The 26,014-nt window shown below is 41.1% G+C and overlaps 1 protein-coding gene across 1 annotated transcript; it reads right to left on the bottom strand.

The window, feature by feature from the left end:
- Positions 1 to 4,584: 4,584 nt before the first annotated feature.
- LOC126209813 (serine/arginine repetitive matrix protein 2-like) lies at positions 4,585 to 25,460 on the bottom strand. Its single transcript, XM_049938947.1, has 3 exons — positions 25,357 to 25,460; positions 10,385 to 13,503; positions 4,585 to 4,625 (listed from the first exon to the last, which is right to left on the bottom strand). Exons 1-3 carry the CDS (start codon positions 25,458 to 25,460, stop codon positions 4,585 to 4,587), a joined length of 3,264 nt encoding a protein of 1,087 aa, XP_049794904.1.
- Positions 25,461 to 26,014: the final 554 nt, after the last annotated feature.

Here is a 26,014-nt window from a genome sequence, read left to right as displayed (position 1 = left end):
TGTAAGAAGTATTAACATGCAAGTAAGAACATCAGTCCAGGTAAGCACTGGTATATCAGCAAAAAAGTCAGTGTCATTCATCCACTCCTCCTAATAAGATATTGCTACAGTACTGCTGCCACCTGCAAACTTCGTAAACTGGTGCTCTGCACCATTCACAGCAGCAGGTAGATAATCATAAATCAGAGGACAAACACAGGACAGAAAGTATATTCCCCTAAACACTATCCCATTGATATTACTAAAAGACTAATCAACTTCATGACCTGCAGTACCAGTTTCATCTTGGTTATCTGACAGCTTCCTCGGTCAACAGAAATATTACTTTTTAAAATGCAGTCAGTGATGACAAGAAATATTGAAAATGAAACTGTCAGAATTTACTCAGCAAGAGGTATGATCTTGCATAAGAGGTTCAACGCAGGAAGAAAAGTACTATTAATAAACTGTGTGCATGTCCTCAGTGAGTGCAGATAGAGATGCACAAAGAACAAAGGCTATATTCATCCAGTGTTTCATAATGAGAGCACTTAGCTGCTTCCAACAAACACTAATTATAAATTCAAACCTTTTCTAAATTCTTAAGGGCATTTAAAATGTCATTTGCAGAGTACCAGAAGTTTAAAGAAACTGTAGTATGTAAAACAGCTGTAAATATTTTGAAGTTTCATCATCAGTAGCAGTAATAACAATTAGAAACCCAGTAGCAAATGTTTTCCCCCCATTTGTATTTGGCTTTCCATAACATTTTCAAGGTTCACTTGAGCTCTAGTGAATCCAGGCCTATGAAAACTGTCAATATGAAGTTTTAGTACACTTAGCTTTCCTTTTAATTGTATCACATACATTTGAAATTCAGAAGGCTTAAAGTAACAAATGTATTACATTACTGCTTTGAGTCCTTTAGCCTTTTCATTATCCATTGTTTTTATTGCATGCTGTTGAAGCTTTAAAAACATAGAAAGAATCGTAATGTGATTTGACTCTTGTTCCTGTCAGAAGTCAATAGGTTATAGTCAATAGGTTATAGTTGAGTAGATGACATGGTAGTTCGTGACCATTGGCATTATTAATAGAAAACTATGCTCTAATCTTCATGTGCAGCTACAAAAGAATGTATTATCACTCTTGTGCTTTTCAGTCTCTTTAGGAGAGCTTATCACTAATTTGTGGGCTCTGTATTTTATATTTTCTTGTAAATGTATATTTCTGCACACTATGATGATTCATTTGTAAATTGTCTCCTTTGCAGTGAACAATAGTGCTTACAGAAATATCAGAAGCACTCTTAGTATGATCTCTAATATTGGTTGCTTGTTAATGTTCACCTCCCACCTCTTGTCTTTAGTAGACTACTAATACAATTGGCGTATTCTTATATTACAAAGCACTTACTTTGGCATGTTGCCTGGCAATTTAATGTGACTGTGTAAGCTTATGGGTCACTAGTTGTTTGATATGATTGACACAGAGATTGCCATCTCTTCATAATATTAGACTTAATAAGAAATAGACATAGTAATTCATGTATGTTCCTTGACAGGATGTACTTACATTGGACTTAACTAGCTTTAGCTGTTGAGCTTCTTATGATATGGTAATTTCGTGTGTTCTACATAAGTTAGGGTTTGTACATTGCTTTTCTTATTAAGGCAAATTTGCATAAAAAATATGTGCACCTGATACATATATTGATCATGATTTTTTGTAATCTAAAAATGCCTTTGTTGAAAACAGCTGTTACTGTCATATTTGAATGAGATTAAGATGTGCTTCCTAATATGTATTATGCACATTTGTTCTTCAATTGTAAGACTGTTGACCTGTTACCTTCCACACTTCTCAGATCGTATCTATGTACCTCACAGCTAGTGTTTTGCCTTAGAATTTGAAAATTACATTCACTGTTTCATACACCGATTGTGATAGTCTTTCTTTGTATATGATAAATGTATGGATTCTGATGTAATAGTAATTTATTGGATTTGTAATACAAAGTATCCTCACTACTCTCACTTGTCTGAGAAAAGTATTATCAGCTCAAGAAGCCACAGTTTCCTCAGTTAAATATTTCTGTTATGTTCACTGTCTTGATATGACTCATTCACATACTGTTACAATCCTAGTATATGAATTCAACAGTTTGCGTAAAATGATAATTTCATGTTAGTTCAGTCTGATAACATGAATTAGTAGTATAAACTTGAATTTGTCAAAGTAGTTACTGAAATTGCAATTTCTATGCTTTGAGAGTCATTATCCAGAGGCACTCTTCAAAATATTTGTTCCACAAATTTATCATAAATTCACATTCAATACTATTAGTCATTTGAATTGGGTCCCTTTGAAAGGAAGCATAAGTATTTCACATTGCCGTTACTGAAGCTTCTACATTACTGTCAATTCTTGCAAGCATTGTAAAATGTCTTTTGCAAATGTTTGAAATTCATCAAGCTCTGATTATTACAGTTAGATGATGCAGTGTTGTATTTTGTACTTCAAATATAGAAATTACAATATTTGGAGGTTTATGCACTACACAATTGTGAAGGACTGATGTAGTCTACCCTTCATGAAATATACAGCTAGTGTTCACGTTTTATGTTCCATAATTTGAAAATATTTAAAATACTGTTTGTTACTTGTCTGAAATGCTCACCCATCTGTATGTAAGACACCTTTTATTAGCTTTAAGGATGTATATTATACAGTCAGAGATTCATATATTTTCGATAGACCTGTATATTTTCTTTGGTGTATCTTTGGCAGAAGTTAAAACAGCTAACTAGAACTAGACTCTGGAAGTTCGTTACTAGCAGATTTGTTGTGATTTGCACATGATACAATGTGGTTCTGAAGTGTAAGGGCAGAATCTTTCTAAGTTATGATGCCTACAGATCTTCACCTACTTCATGCCCTTCAGTCGGCATATATTTCATAAAAAGAATACCATTATGCATATATGGCTTTATATGTGGACTGATAATTTGTGTGCTGGCTGCGGTGGTCTAGTGGTTCTAGGCACGCAGTCCAGAACCGCGGGACTGCTACGGTCGCAGGTTCGAATCCTGGCTCGGACATGGATGTGTGTGATGTCCTTAGGTTGGTTAGGTTTAACTAGTTCTAAGTTCAAGGGGACTGATGACCACAGAAGATAAGTCCCATAGTGCTCAGAGCCATTTGAACAATTTGATAATTTGTGTGCCACATTTTGTGGGACGTAGAACTGTATGAACAGTTTACACTAAGTAATGGCTGATAATGCAAATCAAAATTTGGATCGTCATTATTGCATTTCTTACTTCCTTACATAGTATGAGTGTTACATATTGCTCTGTGGTGGTATGTGTATTCATAGGTACTTGACAAGTGTGGTAGTCTAAACTGGCCAAATAATATGGTAAATAAATAAGGAAATGTTGTAAGCTGTACATTTATTTTGTGGAATATTTGAAGACTGTGTACTCACACAGAGCAAATGGTACTCACTTAGTAAGTGGTAGATGGAAAATTTGTAAGTGAAGATGGTGTAGACTGTGTTAGAGCTTGTAAATGTCATTATTTAAACTTTATTTAGGGTAACCTTTACTTTCTCTGTAAGTATTATGGAAACATGAGAGGAACAGTTGAAAAACGTTTTTTGCTGTGTTCTGTAACCTATGTATGTAAAAAAATCAATATTTTGTCTCGGTTGAAGTCAGTCATTATCCAAACATGCATGAGCTACAATAAAGACAAAACATTTTGCTACAAAATATTTAAATTGGTGATGAAACGTCAGCTATAAACTCTGCAAGCTTTGTGCTAAACAAACTGTGTTGTTGCTGTATGATTATTTTCTATGCACACACACTGAATATGTAATTTAGTATTTTAGACAAAGATTGTAAGATTTCTATGGAATGATTTCAATTTGGTTATGAGGAATATTAGCTTTATTATTATGACTACATCAAACATAGTGTAGCCATTTCAACTATTATTAAAATGAGGAAAACACTTTCATGTCAAGTGGTTTCTATTTTTAACTAAGGAGTAACCTGCTTGTGGCAGGTAAACATAGAGCATACAGTATTAATTGTATTTAACATGTAAAAAGTCTCTGTAAAGTGTCTGCTATTGAATAACAGCACTGTTACTCTTAAAGTTAATCTTTATTTTTTTATGCACTGATAGGAAAAACATTATTCAACAATCCACGTAAGAAAAATCTAAGTAATACTTGGAGTCTAACCATTAAAGCAAGAACCTTTCTTCTCTTTGAGTCAGTCTCGATGATATTTCAAAAGATAATGAATGTCTGATGGCTCTGACTCTGCTTCTGCTTACTTACAGGCATCTGTTTTCTTTCCTGTCGGCCTCTCTTGGCCAACTCTTGATTTTTTCGACCCCGACGGTATTAGGTTGCGAGGCCCGAGGGTGTCTTTCATCTTCTTTCTCTAATCTTACATTCCATGGGGGAGGAGGGCCTCCATAGACACAATGAAGCCAGCCCTTCCAGGGGTGCAAACCCTTTAAGACCAAATATGGTCCTCCAAACTGAGGAATATTTGACAGGGCTGGTAGTCTATCTGTGCAAGAATCTTAGTGCTCAAAAGCTTCAGAATAAGCCCTGGGTATGAAGGCTGACAAAGAACAAAGAGATTGTGAGATCAGAATAAACCATAATGGCTGTGTAGACAGTGGTGGTCCTACCATCATTCACCCACGATGACTAATTTGGGAACAATGTGACCTATAGTTGGGGACATTTCTCTGCATCAAAAATGAAGTAGGTGAGATGGGTAAACCACATAAAATGGATCTGTTCCAGCTCTTGGAAGAATTATCATAAAAAGTAATCAGTAATAATATAAACTTGTAACCCCATGTTAGTGCCATTACTAAAAGGACAATACTGGAGAGAAGCACAGAACTTCAACATTGCACTGAGGCAAGTGAACAAATGAGAGGAGGCTGGTGTTCAAAATTTCATGTGATGTTATGAACCAGTTGGATATTCCTGAGGGACAGAATGAAAATGTTGTGCATAATGTGAAGAGAAGACAGAAGCAAAAGTGACAAAACATGGGGGGGGGGGGGGCTGTTGCTGAAATGACAAGGAACCAATGTACTTCATCCCAAAACACACTTCAGTACACAGCCGCCTCTGACGATACAAGATTCCACAGTTGCCAGTCATCCCATACCTCATGGATGTCTGCACTAATGGTCTTCATTTCTATTTTGGTGACCACTGTTGCTGAAGATCCTACCAGACCTCTAACAGGAAGAAATGATGTCCAGCCAGCTTGACAAGAGGCCTGAAGTACTTTTACCTGTAGTCTTCTATATCAGAGGAGTACATAAGCTACCTGTAGGCCTATATAGTTCCACAAAAGTGTTTAAACTGTGACAAAGAAGCTCTATCTGTTGTCCACTTCCTTCACCATGGCTAAAATGTCCAGCATAAGAGCCAAGAGACCAAGGTATGAAGAGTAGAAGACTGCCTGTATCTGCATGCTATGGATTCTCTCATGTAGAAGCACATCAGTCACTTACAACACATCATCGTATCTCAAAGAATATTCAGCTGAATGCAGTCCTAAATACCACTGTATCACTAATTTCGTATGAGGAACCGGACAGCTTAGAATGAAAACACTGAGAGATGCCAGTCTTAGTGGAAGTCCCAACCTGACATTTCACTGGCCAATCAGCGAGATGTGGTAGAGCTGTGGGTGTTCTACAAACAATTCAAAGAACAGTGGTAGCTCCTAAATTGGCCCGATTGCAGATTTATATCAGAATATGTCTCGAGGGAGACAGGATAACCAGAAGAGTGCAACATATCGTGTGGCACAAGAAATGACCACCTGTCTTCTAAGACCCGTGTAGACTTTGCAATGAACTAGTCACAAAAGGCAATCCAGACTTCATGATACGAGGTAACAAGATTAATCTGTCTTCAATGTAGTATCAGCCACAGTTACCACCAGTGTGATGTATGTGCTATGACATCAGTTGTGACCAGGAGGAGGACAAAAACATCTCTCAAGCACAGGCAGTACCACTGGGGAAAAAATAAATCTGGGTTTAATTTTGCTTGAGATATTCCTAACAAGCTATTCATGTATATTCCTTTCCTGCAGCTTTGCTGTTTATTATTTTTTCCTCATAGATTGTACTTATCCATAGAATATTGGGTGCGTAAATGTTACTTCAGAATTATTCTCTGCCTCTGTTCTGCAGCACAGAAACTGTGGAAGCCCTAACTGACACAAGTGATGAAATGTTCACACTACTGCCGGCAGCTAATCTAATGTATATATTAACATAGCTTCTGTTGTATGTAATATGCATATTTAAATGAATGTAACAGGTAAATGAGGTTAATTGGCAACTATAATATACAGTAACAAAAACCTACATGTATTTTACAGATAAGATTATCATGACCCTCAAATTAAATGTACCAAGAGAAATTAGTGTCACTATACTGGCCATTTATTTATTTAGTAGAAAACGCTGTACCAGTTAATTGCTCAGATCATGTTCACTGCTGATAAATACGTGTATTAGAGGTTTATTTTCCAGTAAAAATGCTGTTAACTGTTTTATTACTTTGCAGCTAGCTTGGTGTGGTTATTCCGCACCAAAATGAGTTTTGTGGCGCACACGCACATTCTGATGCTGTTTTCCATTCTCATATTTGTGGCTCAAGTGATTGCGTCAACAGATGATACAGCTAGTGGAATAATTTTGTTTCTTTAATATAATTTGTGAAACATAACCATATGAATGTAGAGCTTCTATGTAATATCTCCTTACAACATGAATATTAAGACTTGTATAAAAATTGTAAGGTCCAGTTTTCCACTGCTTTTTTAATTACATAAAATTGTCATAGAATTTGAACGTTACCTTCTGTAATGCGCTTGTTGGTTGTGGCTCTACAGTTAAAGCTATAAGACTGCTTAATTGTACAACAACTGATGCGTGGTTGTAATTGTGTGCTCATACATAAGGTACATTGAAGTATACTGAGAACTCCCCTGAAAAATGTCAGGAAAGCAAATTTTTCAGTGGCATCTGCGCATTAAGAATGTCTTCTGTTCACTGTTTAGATGCACTGAAAGTAATGTGAATGAATCTTCTCCTCGCCATCCCAAGCATAATAGGTTGTTTGCTCTCACTGTAGTCCCCAGTGTCCAGGGTGTACCACAATTCCTACACCAGTCTTCTATGGTTTGTAAAGGAGACTTTGTACATTTGACATTGCCTCATTATCAAAACTTCATCTACAAAGCCTGTGATAGGAATTGTGAAATACCCTGTTTTTGTTAATTGCCAGACTAATGCCAATGGGTTGCATAGATTATTGTGCCTCAGTAATAGTCTCTTCCATATCTTGTTCTGAAACATCTGTTACTATGTAGCTAGTGAAATTATGTGCAATTACTACACCTACAATTATGCATAACATTAACATCTAATTCCTTTGTTTCATCCTATGTTGTCAATTGGGTTCTATGCAAGTTCATTGTTTGTTGAAAAGCTAACATATATGCTGATGTAATTGACAATGTTTGGGGAGGAAATTATTTGGCAGTGAAAACATGTGTAAATCACAAGCCTTCCTTAAGTCTTCCTTAATTAACATCACTATATTGTAATAGAAAGAAGTTATTCTGTGATGCTCATAAAATTGTCTGTTCAGGTTTCATTGAAGAAATGCTACACAAGTCTGCAATATTTAAACATTCGCCTTTTTTCATATTAGTATTAGCACTCAGATAATGTTTATTCATAAAGTACTGTATTATGTACACTTTGGTTTGCAAGAGACTCACATGAGGAAAGAAAAGTTTGTTGGAAGTTGTTGTGAAGTGTGCTTAATAAAGTTATTTTGAATGCAATCATATTACTGCAATGATACTACCATGGCTGTGTACCGTATCTGAAAATTGTGCCTTTTACGGGTTTACAAATGTACTGGTAAATCGTGATCGTCTAAAGAAGTGATCACCTGTGCGTAAAAGAGCTGAAGATTAATTCTGTAAATTAGTTAATGTGTTCAATAATTGACTTGGTGCATGTAACTGAGAAAATGTTTAGGAAAGGTTTGAAGTTCTGCATAAAGTTTGTTGGAAGTTGGTAAGTGCTCTCGCTCATCAACACTGGGTGGATAAAGTCAAGGTATACACATGAAATCCATGCTAAGTCGACAAGCACCCACCTCCTCCAGTTCTTAACTGTACTATATGTCTTACTCGTTTGAACTTATGTCATATTACACATCTTAAAGAGGAAATTATGGCCTTCTAAATTTCTGAATTTGGTCAATAATTAGGCGAAATAATAACAAAACTTTTGTTGTCCTTGGAAGTTGTGACATCAGCAATCTGTGACTGGTATCGGGCCCTGGGTGGGTTACTTAGTTACCCAAAATTAGTCACATACAGGGACATGGAGGATAGAACTGAATACCAGTTATTGCAACAGTTACTATAGTGATCACTGTAGCCAAAGTACTTACATAGGAAGAATGCAAAGTTAGAATTACAGTATTGTGACTGCATAGTGACTTCAACATACAGAGTCTTGAGCTACTAATGTCAGTGCGTTTCTTCCATGTTTTTAGTACACGAATTACTGGCTAGATTTCCCCCTTCAGATGTGTGTATTCATATAAGAGGGTGCGCTCAACATAGATGTAAAGGATTACACGAACACTGTATGTGTGTTTGTCAGACTGCAAAAAGGTGAATGTTTCCCTGTAAACTGGTTGGTTACCTTAAGACAGTGAAATTTATGTATTTATTTTTATAAGTTACATAGTGCACTATTATATATAATTGAGTCTGCTTATAACACTACTCGGCTTGCGTGGTGGCGCAATGTTTACGTAGCTTGCTTAATCAAATACCAAGTTTGGTATATTACTTATTATGTCCCAATACAACAAGTAATCCTGTCAAAGAAAAGCCACGTATAACAGTACACTCTGCTACTATTACACCATAACCCCAAAGTAGGAGTCAGTTTACAAAACAATTATTTTGTTATAGTAATTATGGTATAACGCAATCAGAACAGTGTTACCCTCTGAGAGGAATTTTGTTGTTTGACCATGTTGTACCTAACGGAAGTGGCTTATCGGAAATGAAAGTCAGAATTACGTAACTAATTAAACAGTGACAAACGAAGAAATTGCCTTCCTGCACTGTTAAACTGATAATGGTAAAACGGCCGCCAGCCTAACTAGGCAAAAGAATGATCAACATTCTCGTTAAAAAAAAATAGTAATTAATAATTTTAATAGATAAACACAACCTATACTTGACCACAAGCGAGTGCAATTAACTCTGATACATACATATACATATGATAAGGTTGAAACCATCAGTTAGAGCATCAGAAACAATTTGCAAAATTATAACAGCTACCGAAACACACTATTACTTTACACAAAGTGACTTGTCTTTATAACGTTATTATTAATATGCACTTCTAATACACGAGAGAGAGAGAGAGAGAGAGAGAGAGAGAGAGAGAGAGAGAGAGAGAGAGAGAGAGAGAGAGAGAGAGAGAACCTGAATATATAATTTCCTACTATTGCAGTTTTCCACTTCTACTGCAGTGAGACACAAAAATAACATATATGCAAGACACTGACTCACCTTCTGCGATTTGCAATAATAAGCAGTAATGTAATCATTTACTAAGCAAGAAACATTATAAGCCTCAGTCTTAAGAACTTTTACTTGAAGTTGACAACAACACGTTAATAAGCAGTTTTCACTAGGAAAATCAATTTTCAGTTCAAGAGGCTTTAATTAACAAAATCACTCTAGGCTCCAATGTACTTTCAGTAAGGACACTCGGTAATCAGTATAGTCCAAACGGTGAGGATCCTAAGAGGTTATGATGAGGAGAAAAGTCAGGTAGATACACAAATTCAGATATAATTTACCTTATATTTCAGCACATTAGCACATCCTTTAAGCTGATCCTTCACTGTACATCATAATGTTACTATGATGCAATGATTGCGCAATGTGGTGGCAACTGCATGCAGGTAGGTGGAATTGCAGGCCGATTTCTTGATGGCTATGATAGAGACAAATTCCAGAATATTTCCAACTATTCGAGCCCTTGGAGAGAAGCATGAAAATCCTCTCTCGGAAATCAGCACAACATGCGTCTTTCCCATGGAATAGCACGGACTCTTAACTTGTGTCCGTCTGGTGGCTCGTCTCTGACTTGCTCCGTCTCCGTCTGCTTTCCGACTTGCTCCGTCTCCGTCTGCTTTCCGACTTGCTCCGTCTCCGTCTGCTTTCCGACTTGCTCCGTCTCCGTCTGCTTTCCGACTTGCTCCGTCTCCGTCTGCTTTCCGACTTGCTCCGTCTCCGTCTGCTTTCCGACTTGCTCCGTCTCCGTCTGCTTTCCGACTTGCTCCGTCTCCGTCTGCTTTCCGACTTGCTCCGTCTCCGTCTGCTTTCCGACTTGCTCCGTCTCCGTCTGCTTTCCGACTTGCTCCGTCTCCGTCTGCTTTCCGACTTGCTCCGTCTCCGTCTGCTTTCCGACTTGCTCCGTCTCCGTCTGCTTTCCGACTTGCTCCGTCTCCGTCTGCTTTCCGACTTGCTCCGTCTCCGTCTGCTTTCCGACTTGCTCCGTCTCCGTCTGCTTTCCGACTTGCTCCGTCTCCGTCTGCTTTCCGACTTGCTCCGTCTCCGTCTGCTTTCCGACTTGCTCCGTCTCCGTCTGCTTTCCGACTTGCTCCGTCTCCGTCTGCTTTCCGACTTGCTCCGTCTCCGTCTGCTTTCCGACTTGCTCCGTCTCCGTCTGCTTTCCGACTTGCTCCGTCTCCGTCTGCTTTCCGACTTGCTCCGTCTCCGTCTGCTTTCCGACTTGCTCCGTCTCCGTCTGCTTTCCGACTTGCTCCGTCTCCGTCTGCTTTCCGACTTGCTCCGTCTCCGTCTGCTTTCCGACTTGCTCCGTCTCCGTCTGCTTTCCGACTTGCTCCGTCTCCGTCTGCTTTCCGACTTGCTCCGTCTCCGTCTGCTTTCCGACTTGCTCCGTCTCCGTCTGCTTTCCGACTTGCTCCGTCTCCGTCTGCTTTCCGACTTCTGGCCCGTCTCCGTCTGCTTTCCGACTTCTGGCCCGTCTCCGTCTGCTTTCCGACTTCTGGCCCGTCTCCGTCTGCTTTCCGACTTCTGGCCCGTCTCCGTCTGCTTTCCGACTTCTGGCCCGTCTCCGTCTGCTTTCCGACTTCTGGCCCGTCTCCGTCTGCTTTCCGACTTCTGGCCCGTCTCCGTCTGCTTTCCGACTTCTGGCCCGTCTCCGTCTGCTTTCCGACTTCTGGCCCGTCTCCGTCTGCTTTCCGACTTCTGGCCCGTCTCGGTCTGCTTTCCGACTTCTGGCCCGTCTCGGTCTGCTTTCCGACTTCTGGCCCGTCTCGGTCTGCTTTCCGACTTCTGGCCCGTCTCGGTCTGCTTTCCGACTTCTGGCCCGTCTCGGTCTGCTTTCCGACTTCTGGCCCGTCTCGGTCTGCTTTCCGACTTCTGGCCCGTCTCGGTCTGCTTTCCGACTTCTGGCCCGTCTCGGTCTGCTTTCCGACTTCTGGCCCGTCTCGGTCTGCTTTCCGACTTCTGGCCCGTCTCGGTCTGCTTTCCGACTTCTGGCCCGTCTCGGTCTGCTTTCCGACTTCTGGCCCGTCTCGGTCTGCTTTCCGACTTCTGGCCCGTCTCGGTCTGCTTTCCGACTTCTGGCCCGTCTCGGTCTGCTTTCCGACTTCTGGCCCGTCTCGGTCTGCTTTCCGACTTCTGGCCCGTCTCGGTCTGCTTTCCGACTTCTGGCCCGTCTCGGTCTGCTTTCCGACTTCTGGCCCGTCTCGGTCTGCTTTCCGACTTCTGGCCCGTCTCGGTCTGCTTTCCGACTTCTGGCCCGTCTCGGTCTGCTTTCCGACTTCTGGCCCGTCTCGGTCTGCTTTCCGACTTCTGGCCCGTCTCGGTCTGCTTTCCGACTTCTGGCCCGTCTCGGTCTGCTTTCCGACTTCTGGCCCGTCTCGGTCTGCTTTCCGACTTCTGGCCCGTCTCGGTCTGCTTTCCGACTTCTGGCCCGTCTCGGTCTGCTTTCCGACTTCTGGCCCGTCTCGGTCTGCTTTCCGACTTCTGGCCCGTCTCGGTCTGCTTTCCGACTTCTGGCCCGTCTCGGTCTGCTTTCCGACTTCTGGCCCGTCTCGGTCTGCTTTCCGACTTCTGGCCCGTCTCGGTCTGCTTTCCGACTTCTGGCCCGTCTCGGTCTGCTTTCCGACTTCTGGCCCGTCTCGGTCTGCTTTCCGACTTCTGGCCCGTCTCGGTCTGCTTTCCGACTTCTGGCCCGTCTCGGTCTGCTTTCCGACTTCTGGCCCGTCTCGGTCTGCTTTCCGACTTCTGGCCCGTCTCGGTCTGCTTTCCGACTTCTGGCCCGTCTCGGTCTGCTTTCCGACTTCTGGCCCGTCTCGGTCTGCTTTCCGACTTCTGGCCCGTCTCGGTCTGCTTTCCGACTTCTGGCCCGTCTCGGTCTGCTTTCCGACTTCTGGCCCGTCTCGGTCTGCTTTCCGACTTCTGGCCCGTCTCGGTCTGCTTTCCGACTTCTGGCCCGTCTCGGTCTGCTTTCCGACTTCTGGCCCGTCTCGGTCTGCTTTCCGACTTCTGGCCCGTCTCGGTCTGCTTTCCGACTTCTGGCCCGTCTCGGTCTGCTTTCCGACTTCTGGCCCGTCTCGGTCTGCTTTCCGACTTCTGGCCCGTCTCGGTCTGCTTTCCGACTTCTGGCCCGTCTCGGTCTGCTTTCCGACTTCTGGCCCGTCTCGGTCTGCTTTCCGACTTCTGGCCCGTCTCGGTCTGCTTTCCGACTTCTGGCCCGTCTCGGTCTGCTTTCCGACTTCTGGCCCGTCTCGGTCTGCTTTCCGACTTCTGGCCCGTCTCGGTCTGCTTTCCGACTTCTGGCCCGTCTCGGTCTGCTTTCCGACTTCTGGCCCGTCTCGGTCTGCTTTCCGACTTCTGGCCCGTCTCGGTCTGCTTTCCGACTTCTGGCCCGTCTCGGTCTGCTTTCCGACTTCTGGCCCGTCTCGGTCTGCTTTCCGACTTCTGGCCCGTCTCGGTCTGCTTTCCGACTTCTGGCCCGTCTCGGTCTGCTTTCCGACTTCTGGCCCGTCTCGGTCTGCTTTCCGACTTCTGGCCCGTCTCGGTCTGCTTTCCGACTTCTGGCCCGTCTCGGTCTGCTTTCCGACTTCTGGCCCGTCTCGGTCTGCTTTCCGACTTCTGGCCCGTCTCGGTCTGCTTTCCGACTTCTGGCCCGTCTCGGTCTGCTTTCCGACTTCTGGCCCGTCTCGGTCTGCTTTCCGACTTCTGGCCCGTCTCGGTCTGCTTTCCGACTTCTGGCCCGTCTCGGTCTGCTTTCCGACTTCTGGCCCGTCTCGGTCTGCTTTCCGACTTCTGGCCCGTCTCGGTCTGCTTTCCGACTGACTTCCAGTCCCACCTTCTTCCGCAAGGCCAAACACAATTTGCGCATTCTGATGCAATACTGTTCCCGTGGGGAACCACTACACCTTATGGTGCAATAATTGCTAAGATTCCTAAGTGAGGATCAGCAGTTTACATAACAAACAAACGCATTGGATAACACAGAACTTTTGCACATATTAACAAATAAAGAAATATACAGTTATGTGTTACCCATTCAATCACACACATTTACAGAAGTAACATTAAATAAATAAAAGCAAAATAAATCAGTAGATCATTAGAGCTACGGTGTTACATGCTTCCTTTTCTCATTAATAACAGATCACTATATCTCCGCAGCAGAAGCGCAAAATAAGTGATGATGACAAAAGTGAAGACTCGTATGAAAGTTGTCTCATACTGGCACCATTCAACAAATGCCCGACAGTACAGTTTGATAATGTGAAACTTGGTACTGTTGCAGTGAGGGTTCTTAAATTGGTGAACCCTTCTCATGTTTCATTGGAGGTAACATTATAGACTACTATGCTTTATTTTATTGCAGTTTTTGATCCTGTTCTGTGGTCAGCATGTTTCCTTTTTTTCCCCCAAGGATATAGAATCTTAGTAGCTCTTAGTTTTAACAGACAAATAATAGCCATCCATTGCTTATGTGTGTTAAATTTCACAATTCTCTCAGTACTTGTTGCAGGTGCAATTGCAATGTTATGTAAACATGAACAGACATAGGTACAAATACTTTTGTAATGGATGGACATTTATTTAGAGCATTTATGACATTGTTCTCACTTTTTTTTCTTTTTTTTACTGCAACTTTATGGAAGAATATCTGTATTCAGAATACATAATGTCAATGTATTTGAAAGTATTAGTGAGAAGTATACATCATATTTTGCAGTAACTACACAGTGAGAATGAAACTAAAACAAGGTATTTCCTCTAGTTGGTAATGGAACTGAACATAGGTAGGCCATTTGAGTACACACGTATTAAGCAACAGCAGAGTGAGTAAAAAGTGGGACACCAAATAAGATACATGTTGATATGCTTCTTTTTCAATAGAAAAGGCAGTTAAAATAATTCTCCTGTTTTTATCTGGAAAACCTTATATCCATGTTTTCACATATATAACTGGTTCCTTGATTTGATAAATATGAAAAATTTTGTTATCTATTAGGTAAACATACTTGGAACTTCAAATGTATGATTGAGTAAATAGAAAACCTTGTCCCACCCTTCCTCACTTGTGGGGAAACATTTTATTGTGAGCGTTGGTACAGATGGAATGGTGGATGTAAATTTCTGCTCTTAGAAGAGATATTGCATAATTTAAGCAGATGTCTTACCTGTTTCATTACTGTGGCACATTTGATCTGTTTCGGAGCCATGGGACATTCCACCACCACCCGTCCCCCATCTCCACACTGTTGTGCACCTTTGGATTGAATGGGCTATTAAACTCACTGTTTAAAAGTTGTCCGGTTTGTTTTTGGGTTTTGCCAGAGGTTGCTGAATATCCTGTGTTATAGCTTCTGTTTACTGACAGTTTCATCTTCCGTTCAGTACATGTTTGGACTATGTTTTAGCAAATATTTGTTTGTAAAATATTTAGTGTTCCATGTTCCTCCCAAAATTTAGTTGAACTTTGGAAATTCCAAACCAGTTTTGAGACTTTCAGAAGAGGCTTACCAGTAGTACAGTAATTTTTCATTACAAATGACCAATGCGTTTCCTTTGAACATAATGTGTAGTAATAGTAGTTGTTAAACAACATAATGCAATAAAAACTTTAGTTACTCTTCTATGAGAAACAGTGTACCAATAGAGATGGGTAATGTGCAGCACTGCCAGGTAAATTAGGATATAGTGCCAATTAAATGAGAAATATGTGGTTGTGGCATATGAGTGACAGTGTACCTGCAAAAGGACTAAAGTCAAAATCAGTACTAGTTATCTCTGGTTCACATCTCTATTGATTTACACTGTTATGGATGTTTTGTCAATGAAGCTTGCTAGTAAGTTTATTCTCAGAATATATCTCATTGTTAATATTTAGGGTTGTTGTTGTTGTTGTTTTTGTTGTGGCGGTCTTCAGTCCTGAGACTGACGCAGCTCTCCATGCTACTCTATCCCATGCAAGCCTCTTCACCTCCAAGTGACTACTGCAACCTACATCATTCTGAATCTGCTTAGTGCATTCATCTCTTGGTCTCCCTCTATGATTTTTTACCCTCCACACTTCCCTCCAGTACTCAATTGGTGATCCCTTGGTGCCTCAGAATGTGTTCTAGCGACTGATCCCTTCTTCTAGTCAAGTTATGCCACAAACTCCTCCCCAATTCTGTTCAGTACTTTCTCATTAATTATGTGATCTACCCATCTAATCTTAATCATTCCTCTGTAGCACCAAATTTTGAAAGCTTGTTCTCTTCTTGCCTAAACTACTTATCGTCCATGTTTCACTTCCATACATGGCTCCACCCCATACAAATACTTTCAGAAAAGACTTCCTGGTATTTAAGTCTGTACTTCATGTTAACAAATTTCTCTTCTTCAGAAATGCTTTCCTTGCCATAGCCAGTCTACATTTCATATCCTCCCTACTTCGACCATCATCAGTTATTTTGCTTCCTAAATAGCAAAACTCATTTACTACTTTAAGTGTCTCATTTACTCCTCAGCATTACCTGATTTAATTCAACTACATTCCATTATCCTCGTTTGCTTTTGTTGATGTTCATCTTATATCTTTCTTTCAAGACACTGTCCATTCCGTTCAGCTGCTCTTCCAGGTACTTTGCTGACTCCGACAGAATTAGTCACTGGCAAACCTCAAAGTTTTTATTCCTTATCCATGGGTTTTAATTCTTACTCTAAATTTTTCTTATGTTTCCTTTACTGCTTGCTCAATATATAGATTAAATAACTTTGGTGATAGTTCACAACCCTGTGTCACATCTTTCTCAACCACTGCTTCCCGTTCATGCCTCTCAACTCTTATAACTGCCATCTGGTTTCTGTACAAATTGGAAACAGCATTTTGCTCACTGTATTTTGTCCCTCCCATCTTCAGAATTTGAAAGAGAGTATTCGAGTCAACATCGTCAAAAGCTTACTCTAAGTCTACAAGTGCTAGAAACGTAGGTTTCCTTTCCCTTAATCTATATTCTTAGATAAGTCGTTGGGTCAGTATTGCCTCACATGTACCAAAATTTCTACAGAATCCAAACTGATCTTCCCTGAGGCCGGCATCTATCAGTTTTTCCATGTTTGGGGTAGCCTGAGATAATTATCAGACATTTAAATTTTGGGTAATTAACAGACGGCATCCAAATTCCTGTAGGAATCTGAATTTCTGTCAAACAAATTTTATTTTCTATTAGAACAGTCCTTTTCATATAGTTACATGTATTTTGATTCTGATTGTTTTCGTATACAGGGTGTTACAAAAAGGTACAGCCAAACTTTCAGGAAACATTCCTCACACACAAAGAATGAAAATATGTTATGTGGACATGTGTCCGGAAACGCTTACTTTCCATGTTAGAGCTCATTTTATTACTTCTCTTCAAATCACATTAATCATGGAACGGAAACACACAGCAACAGAACGTACCAGTGTGACTTCAAACACTTTGTTACAGGAAATGTTCAAAATGTCCTCCATTAGGGAGGATACATGCATCCACCCTCCGTCGCATGGAATCCCTGATGCGCTGATGCAGCCCTGGAGAATGGCGTATTGTATCACAGCCGTCCACAATACGAGCACGAAGAGTCTCTACATTTGGTAACGGGGTTGCGTAGACAAGAGCTTTCAAATGCCCCCATAAATGAAAGTCAAGAGGGTTGAGGTCAGGAGAGCGTGGAAGCCCTGGAATTGGTCCGCCTCTGTCAATCCATCGGTCACCGAATCTGTTGTTGAAAAGCATACGAACACTTTGACTGAAATGTGCAGGAGCTCCATCGTGCATGAACCACATGTTGTGTCGTACTTGTAAAGGCACATGTTCTAGCAGCACAGGTAGAATATCCCGTATGAAATCATAACGTGCTCCATTCAGCGTAGGTGGAAGAACATGGGGCCCAATCGAGACATCACCAACAATGCCTGCCCAAACGTTCACAGAAAATCTGTGTTGATGGCGTGATTGCACAATTGCATGCGGATTGTTGTCAGCCCACACATGTTGATTGTGAAAATTTACAATTTGATCATGTTGGAATGAATCCTCATCCGTAAAGAGAACATTTGCACTGAAATGAGAATTGATACATTGCTGGATGAACCATTCGCAGAAGTGTACCCGTGGAGACCAATCAGCTGCTGATAGTGCCTGCACAAGCTGTACATGGTACGTAAACAACTGGTTCTCCCGTAGCACTCTCCATACAGTGACGTGGTCAACGTTACCTTGTACAGCAGCAACTTCTCTGACGCTGACATTAGGGTTATCGTCAACTGCACCAAGAATTGCCTCGTCCGTTGCAGGTGTCCTCGTCGTTCTAGGTGTTCCCCAGTCGCAAGTCATAGGCTGGAATGTTCCGTGCTCCCTAAGATGCCGATCAATTGCTTCGAACGTCTTCCTTTTGGGACACCTTCGTTCTGGAAATTTGTCTTGATACAAACGTACCACACCACGGCTATTGCCCCGTGCTAATCCATACATCAAATGGGCATTAGCTAACTCCGCATTTGTAAACATTGTACTGACTGCAAAAGCATGTTTGTGATGAACACTAACCTGTTGGTGCTACGTACTGATGTGCTTGATGCTAGTACTGTAGAGCAATGAGTCGCATGTCAACACAAGCACCAAAGTCAACATTACCTTCCTTCAATTGGGCCAACTGGCAGTGAATTGAGGAAGTACAGTACATACTGACGAAACTAAAATGAACTCTAACATGGAAATTAAGCGTTTCCGGACACATGTCCACTTAACATCTTTTCTTTATTTGTGTGTGAGGAATGTTTCTTGAAAGTTTGGCCGTACCTTTTTGTAACACCCTGTATGTTTAAAGCAGCATTTGTTTAGGAAAAACCCAAAACTTTTTATTTCAACAAATTGTAAATTAATTTTTCAGCGTACCAGTACATCAAATGTACATAATTTTCTTGCAGAGTTATCAGTCTACATCACTTTTCCAGACGTTATTGTGGCAGAGAAGAGAATTTTGAAAAACTAAGTGTTTTCATATGCTTTGGGGTAATTTAAAGACAGCATATTGTGGTTAATACTGCAAGATAAACTTTGATTTATTCAAAGCAGAAAGAGAGAGAGAGAGAGAGAGAGAGAGAGAGAGAGAGAGAGAGAGAGAGAGAGAGACTGACTTCGTATTAAAGATGTCCCAATCTTAATGAGATGAGTTTCTACCTAGATAGATTGAAAACAAGTGAAAGATCTGATTTAAGTTGAAATGAGATGTTTTAAAGTGGCAAGGATAGGGTAAATATTGAGCGTTGTTGAAAGAACTAGTGGAAGTTGTTTCAAAATAGTTTTTCTTTTGATGCACTGAATCTGGGGATTTCCTCACAGTGATGAATGATTTGTGACGGTAAAATGCTGAAAAGAAATAACTCAAAATACACTTGGGCACAAAATATGTAAGTATGCTTGTATGAGAATAGGACAGGTGGTCAGCCATGGCCTTAGTGAAGGAATGGTTTTGCCATTTGCCTGAAATGATATAAGAAAACTTAAATCAGGATAGTTTGACAGACCAGTTACCATCCTCCTGAATATGAAATCAGTGTCTTAACAACTGCACTGCCTCATTTGTTTGGCTCATGTTGTAGAGTGTTCTTAGATTGAGACACAATTTGCTGCAAATAAAAAAAATTACAAAATAATATATAACATAATTCAACAATTCATAGATGCACGCTCTAAGGGCATCTGATGTTGGCTCCTGGATCCTGGACATGATGCATTGCCACTTGCACCAACTCCATTCTGTTCAGAAAACTTAATACAATACTAGACCCGTGAACATGCAACTATGCCCTGTGCACATCTTCATCTCATACTCAGTCCACCTGAAATTGAGTCAGCATCCCCCCTCTCTCCAGGATGAGTGAGATGTTGAGCTCAGCAGAATGACTAGACATTACTATAATGCAGTATAGAATTTGGCACATACTGTGAAACAACTCTACATGAATCTCAAAAATATCACAGTGCTCTTTAAAATTTAGAAACATTAAATTGTGGCTATGAAATATTACTTACACGTAAAGCTCTGTACCTTTTAATGCTCATTGTTTCATAATTGTCAAATAAATACCCAAATACAGTGACTTGGCAGTATACATTTAGTTTTGCGGTTATCTTGTGCTGTACTCGTGGAAGTCCGTTAAAAAAAATCCAGACAGCACCTCCCTGAAAACTTCTCTGTTAACAACCCACCTCGGCTTTGCGTGGGCAATAGTAAGTACCTATCGCCGAATGATTTTCGTAGCGTAATGATAATTTTGTTTATGGACCACTGCTTTGAGTTATGGCTCAAATTCTTGTGTGAGCTGCATCCCCTTGGCTGCCACTAGACTCCAGAGCCAGTCCAGCACAAGATAAATATCACATCTTCTCTCATTTCTCCCCAGGGGCTCAGCATTCGTTTGTCGGGTATGGTCTTGGCGACACTGGGTTTCTGAGCTGGAGACTGGTAAGCGCTGCCAGTTTTCTGTTCCAGTAACCTCTGGTCATACTTCAGTGACCACCGTGTGGCGCAGTGGTGGAATGTTACGTGTTTCAGAGAATGGGGGCCTCGGCATCACTACCTGGACCGTGAGGAACGTACACACCTCAAAGTGTGCTGCGTACATAAGGTGAATGGCCGTTGATATAAACAGTCTCTGGGGCAACTGCCATGCCGCAGGTGTAAAGGTTTGCTCAGCCATCCAGGGCTCTGTCTGTCTGTTTCCCTAGCATCTCATGCAGGGTGTATACGACCCGGGACAAACCGGGAGATCCAGGAAAAACCCGGGAATTTTTTCATCCGGGGTAAAACCGGGAAAAACCCGGGAATTGTTTAGAATTCTGGGAATTTTTCATTGTCCTAGTTTTCAGTTAAATTTTTGTGATTTTGACTGGTGAGAACCAATACTCTAACAAAGGATATTATTGTATCCTGCTACTGCTGAATAATACTGCAGCAACAAAACATGAACGGGAGAAAAAAAAAAGAATATAAAATGGAAATAAAACTTAAGTTGTAAAGGAAATGCGCCGTATAAAACAACAAAACAGTGCTCATACAAGCGTCTGCCAACAGTAAAGTGTGTCAAAATCTTTAGGAACACTATACAATGCTTTATAACAACAAATAGCCTCCAATGAGCGTGACGTGACAACTGTTTAAATTAGATTCGTTTGAGCGGTTGCGGGGAGGCTCTTGCGCATGCGCAGTTGAGTTGCGTATGACTAGTACCTCCTCCCGCTTCTAGTTAAGGAAGTGTGGCTGCATGCCACTACTTACTATTGCCCCTGTTCGGAAATATCGTATATCCGGGGCTGATGCACAGAGCAGTCAGAGTTGTGGTGGGGAGGTGGGTCGTCTCCACGTGACCTGTGTTTACGTTCAGTGATTTTGTTGTTTCCTCTTTGTTTATTGCTCTCATGTTAAATGATAACTAAACGGATTTTTGTGGCCGGGAGCTATCAAATGAATTAAAATACGTTGGCATAATTACGGCAGGCTAAAATATGTTAATAGTTTCAGATTTTATTTCCACCTTTGACAGTCAAGCATTAATCGCCTTACAGAACAATGAAGTTATTTTTGCCGGTTTGCTAAAGAGATTCGGCTTTTATTAATCCTTTCTACTGAGGCAGTCAATTTATTTGAAACAAAGTGTTTAATTTCACGCTATTGGCTAGTTTCAACTGTTCACTGCATTTAAAGTGCACATATGGCATAATGCTACAATCAAGAACCAAGCACGAGTACTGGTACTCCAAGAAAATGTACATACGGATGTGCATTTTAAGCCGAATTATGCATTTTAGTATGGTTCCCGAAATCCTGACGCTCTTGAAGTATCCTTTGATGTCTTGTTTCTTTTATGACATAAGGTAAGATCTTATAAAGAAAGCACAGTGATGTTAAATTAAATCTTCCAACTCATTGTCCTTTGTATGCAGACGCACTGACAGAACTCTTCCAGGCACTCCCACACCCATTCCTCCTTGCGGGGGACTTCAGTGCACACAATGTGCCATGGGGCTCAGCTACTACTTGCTGCAGGAGTCCAATTATCAACTGACTCAGTGTTTGCTCCCCGGCTATTGCAGACTCAGTACAGTGGGAAGTGGCTACAGATATTCACGTTCTAGTGACCACTTCACAGTGTGGATCCCGTGTACTGACTTGGGTGATGGTCGACAGGAGCCCAAGAAGATGGATGATTCAAAGGGCAACTTGGTTGCAGTACAGTCGACTGACTATTTCTGAACAAAAGGATTGTGCGCAGTAGACGGTGGCCCAGATCGTTCTGGGATCCAATGGGCTGCCGCAAAAGTCCATCCCCTGGTCTGCCTGTACCTTGGTGGAATGGTGACTGTCGCTTGGCAGTCAGAGCCAGAGGAACAGCTCTGTGGAACTTCAAACACCAACCAATTACAGAAAACCTACATGCCTTCATATCTGCAAGAGCACATTCAAGGCAAGTGATAAAAGTTTGGTGTTTGGGAATCAGTAGGGTGGATTTCAGGTAAGGGCAGTACACATCTCCTTATGGACCTGTCGAGAAATGGGGCTTGATGGATGCGTTTAAAGACATGGCTCAGGTTTTAGCTGAACCCTTTTTTGCAGTCACTGTGTCATCCAGAAAAGCTCCTGCATACGACCATGGAGATAAAGCCCCATTTCCTTTCACTATATGAGGAAGGCTACAACTTTCCATTTTCCATGTAGGAACTGGAATCAGCTCTGTCTGGAGCCAGACACTCTGCTCCAAGATGTGATTGAGGTTCATTATGCCATGCTCCTTCATCTGTGCCATTAAGCAAAAGGACAGCTTCTCTCTTATTTCAGTCAGATCTTGTTTGATGGGTAGTACTCCATGCCTTGGAAGAAGGCAATATGAATTCCATTATGGAAACTGGGCAAGGGCTGTAGCATCCCTAACAGTTATCGGAGTGCAGCACGGTGTGTGGGACACAGTAGCACTCAAGAATGGTAAATGCTAGCTTGAGCCTTGTTTTGGTCACTAATTTTTTGTTTTGATGTAGTTTGAGTACCTGTCATTTAAATATAAATTTCATCAAATATATTGTAATCAACACACATCTAATTGTTACTCTCCATGGAAACTGTGTCTCATCTTATTTCTGATTACATATCACTAACAAAATTCCAGATTTCGTTTTAAATATAAATTTGTTATTGCCTATCTTTTGTAAAAGGTAGTTAATAAAGACCATCTAAATTAAAACATTAATAATTGTTTTATTTCATCTTAACGTATTTTAGACTTCACGCAAATGCTCATAGAATATGCACCTTTTGTAAAAATTTCCATCAGCTGGGAACCAAACATTGGCCACCCATGTGGCAGGCGATCATTCTATCACAGAGCCACGTGGCCCACCAATAACTCGTCCTATATTTTGGAAATTGAAGGTGCTCGGGAAACTTCAAAAGTTGATTTTCTTCCATTCTCGAGAGTTGCACCAAACAGCTTTGGGTGATCAATATTTGAGGGCTGAGCTTCCCATATCATAAGCATAAAAAAATTACAAAAATCCAATGTCTGTGTGGTCCCCTTTTTAGATGTAATAATCCACATCCTATTTCTGATCTCCAGCCAGCGTGGGTGACTTCCATTGTCTTGGAGGTCGTACAAGTAAATTTATTATACATCTGACTATACTTACCATTTAGTGCCTTCTTTGGCAGTGAGATTCTGAAGTTGTGATAGTTTTAACTTTATAAAGAATGAGTACCCTCCTGGTTGTTTCTCAAATGAATAAAGAAACTGTTTTATAGCGTCCCGTAGCCTGAGAAAGTCCTGTTCATTATTAATTTAAAACAAAGTGCAAATTTATATCAACAAAAATAATTAAATAATTTATGAAAATATAATATAATTAGATTGATAAAAAGTCTCTCACTAAGCGGTACCAGGAGAAAACACATACGTAACTTAAAAGTTGTGCAAGCTTTCAGAGCCTACAGCTCCTTCTCCTGGGTTGAAGGGGAAGGAACAGGGATGAAGGAAAAGGACTGGTGAGGTTTAGGAAATGGGGAGAATTATGGAGAAGTCACCCAGAACTCCTGGTCTGGGGAATCTTATCAGATAGAATGAGAAGGAAAGGGAAGAGTTTCCTTCTTATACTGTTCTGTGAGACTCCATGACCTGTGCTCCGGGCCACTTCTCCATAACTCTTTCCATCTCCTAAACTTCACGTGTCCTTTTCCTTCATCCGTTATCCTTCCCCTTCAGCCCTTCTGTCAGAACAAGCTACTGCCTCCAAAACCTTGCACATTTTCTTAACCTATATGTGCGATTCGTCCTTCAGCCACTTGGTGAGTAGATTCTTTTTGTCTGTCCAGTTATCCTTATATATAAACGCCAGTGTCCTCGCTCGCTCACTCACTCACTCATCATTGACCATCCCGAACGAAACGTTGAAGATAGAAACTTGAAATTTTCAGAGTGTGGTGATGTCACACTGTAGGTGTGTTTAAGAATGGATTTTTCGAAATGATGTATGAAACTTTCATTATGAAAGCATTTTTAAAGTTAAATCTATAAACATTTGAATTTGGGCTCCTTGATTAGAAATAAAATGTTTTTCCGTGTTTTTGGAAATTCAACCCCCAGCGAGGGAGAAGAAATCTGTGTCAATATTTCCTGGGCTCCAATTGAACATGGTTCATGGCATCACACAGTGAAAGTAGTAACTGACAAAAATGGCAGCTACAGCCTTAGAATTGTCTGCAGCTCTGCAAAAATACAGGTATTAAATTTGAATCACTGCTTTGCATGTAGAGTTTATTCTGTAAGATGGTTCACTATGAAAGCACTATTTATCTTTACAGAAGAAGAATGCATACAAACCATTAAGAGATCATAACCAGTCGACAGTTATATCCAAAAAAGTAGAAAAACCTTGGGTTTCCATTACTCATAGGAGATATGAAGATCACGTAAATAACAGATCTGAACAAAATACGGCATTGAAACAAAATAAGTTTAAACCTGCACATAGCTTCAATTTCAGCTCTACTGAAGTGCCTCAGTTTTCAGGTGTAAGGACACCACGAAGAGATACATACGTACTGAAAAATATGAAAAACAATGAGGGAAAGGAGAATGTACTTTATGAAGATAAATTTAAGTTACCCTCCAGAGTGAAAGTTCCAAAATCTGGAGTTAGACTGGGTTCCACAAACGATTTGTGTCTATCTCCATTACATTCTGTACTAACAGATGATGTATTTAAGTCAAATACTTCAGTTTCACCTTCATTTGATATAAAACTTAAGAATTTCTGTTCCACCCCAGATTTTAACCTTAAAAAACCTGTATCTCATGGGTTTAATCAAAATTTTGTTCCTCCAGGCAAGAGAAAAGACTTCTCAATGTGCAAGAACACGGTGACGCCGACGACGACAAAAACAACAACCACCAGGGAATGGTACAATGGTAATGATTCTACATTTTCCTTTACAAAATCTACAAAGCTGAAAGAATATAGTTTTTTGTTTGCCAGTACCCCCTAGAAAAAGTGGCTCTTCATGCTCTGAAAAATTTTATGATAGTTTAAAAGTCGATCCACCAACAGCTTCAGTACATTTTGATAAAGTTATCACCCAGAGAAAATGTTCTGATGAAGTTAAAACCCATCCAGGATTTTACCTCACGAAGAGAGATTTAAATACAGATTTTAATGAACAACCGTGGAGTGAAGCTACTTCAGCTGATTTAAATTTCGATTTTGAATCATTCAATGTACAGCCCATGTCGTGGCCCCCTGACTTGAGTTTTCAGAGCACACCACTAAAAAATCCCATATTAAAATTATCACTATCTCTTCATGTTCTCCCGGGTTTCGGCACCAAAATGTTGCTACACACTAGTGAAATCAAGGACACAGTAAAACTTCTGCTCACACACACCTTTATTCTCACACGTCCATTTTACAGTTACCGTTGAAATATATCCGCTGCAGAGGGCAGCACAATGTACAGACTTAACAGAACACCAACAGATGGCGTAGGAGTCTTCATTCCCCGACATCCTCCCCACCCTGGTCCATCTCGAGGGGGATGACCAGCTGGACCGGTCGACAGATCTTCATACCATCTGGCTGGCGGAGGATGATGCACCGTATTTTACTGTCTCTGCCATGCCGCACTTCTTCTACCACAGCCCTCTTCCACAAGTGCCGTGGTTTGCTGTCTTCTTGGAGCAGAACAACCTCTCCAATTCTCGGTTTCCTCTGCGAAGGGTATCCCTTCACCTCATGATATTGTCTTAGCAGCAGGAGATATTCTGTCTTCCGCCTGCGCCAGAT

The sequence above is a fragment of the Schistocerca nitens genome, chromosome 10 (assembly GCF_023898315.1).
Source record: "Schistocerca nitens isolate TAMUIC-IGC-003100 chromosome 10, iqSchNite1.1, whole genome shotgun sequence".
Classification (NCBI taxonomy): Eukaryota; Metazoa; Arthropoda; class Insecta; order Orthoptera; family Acrididae; genus Schistocerca; species Schistocerca nitens.
The sequence above is the reverse complement of the archived record's forward strand: the minus strand, read 5'-3'. Positions and strand labels throughout refer to the sequence as shown.

Bases quoted from the DNA above. Each gene is read 5' to 3' on its own strand.
- LOC126209813 (XM_049938947.1), bottom strand. From the start codon at position 25,460: ATGGGCTGTACATTGAATGATTCAAAATCGAAATTTAAATCAGCTGAA. The intron at 13,504-25,356 runs GTAAAATCCTGG...TTGCGGAAGAAG, and splicing joins TTTAAATCTCTCTTCGTGAG to GTGGGACTGGAAGTCAGTCG. The intron at 4,626-10,384 runs GCAAGTCGGAAA...GTTCTTTGTCAG, and splicing joins GGAAAGCAGACGGAGACGGA to CCTTCATACCCAGGGCTTAT.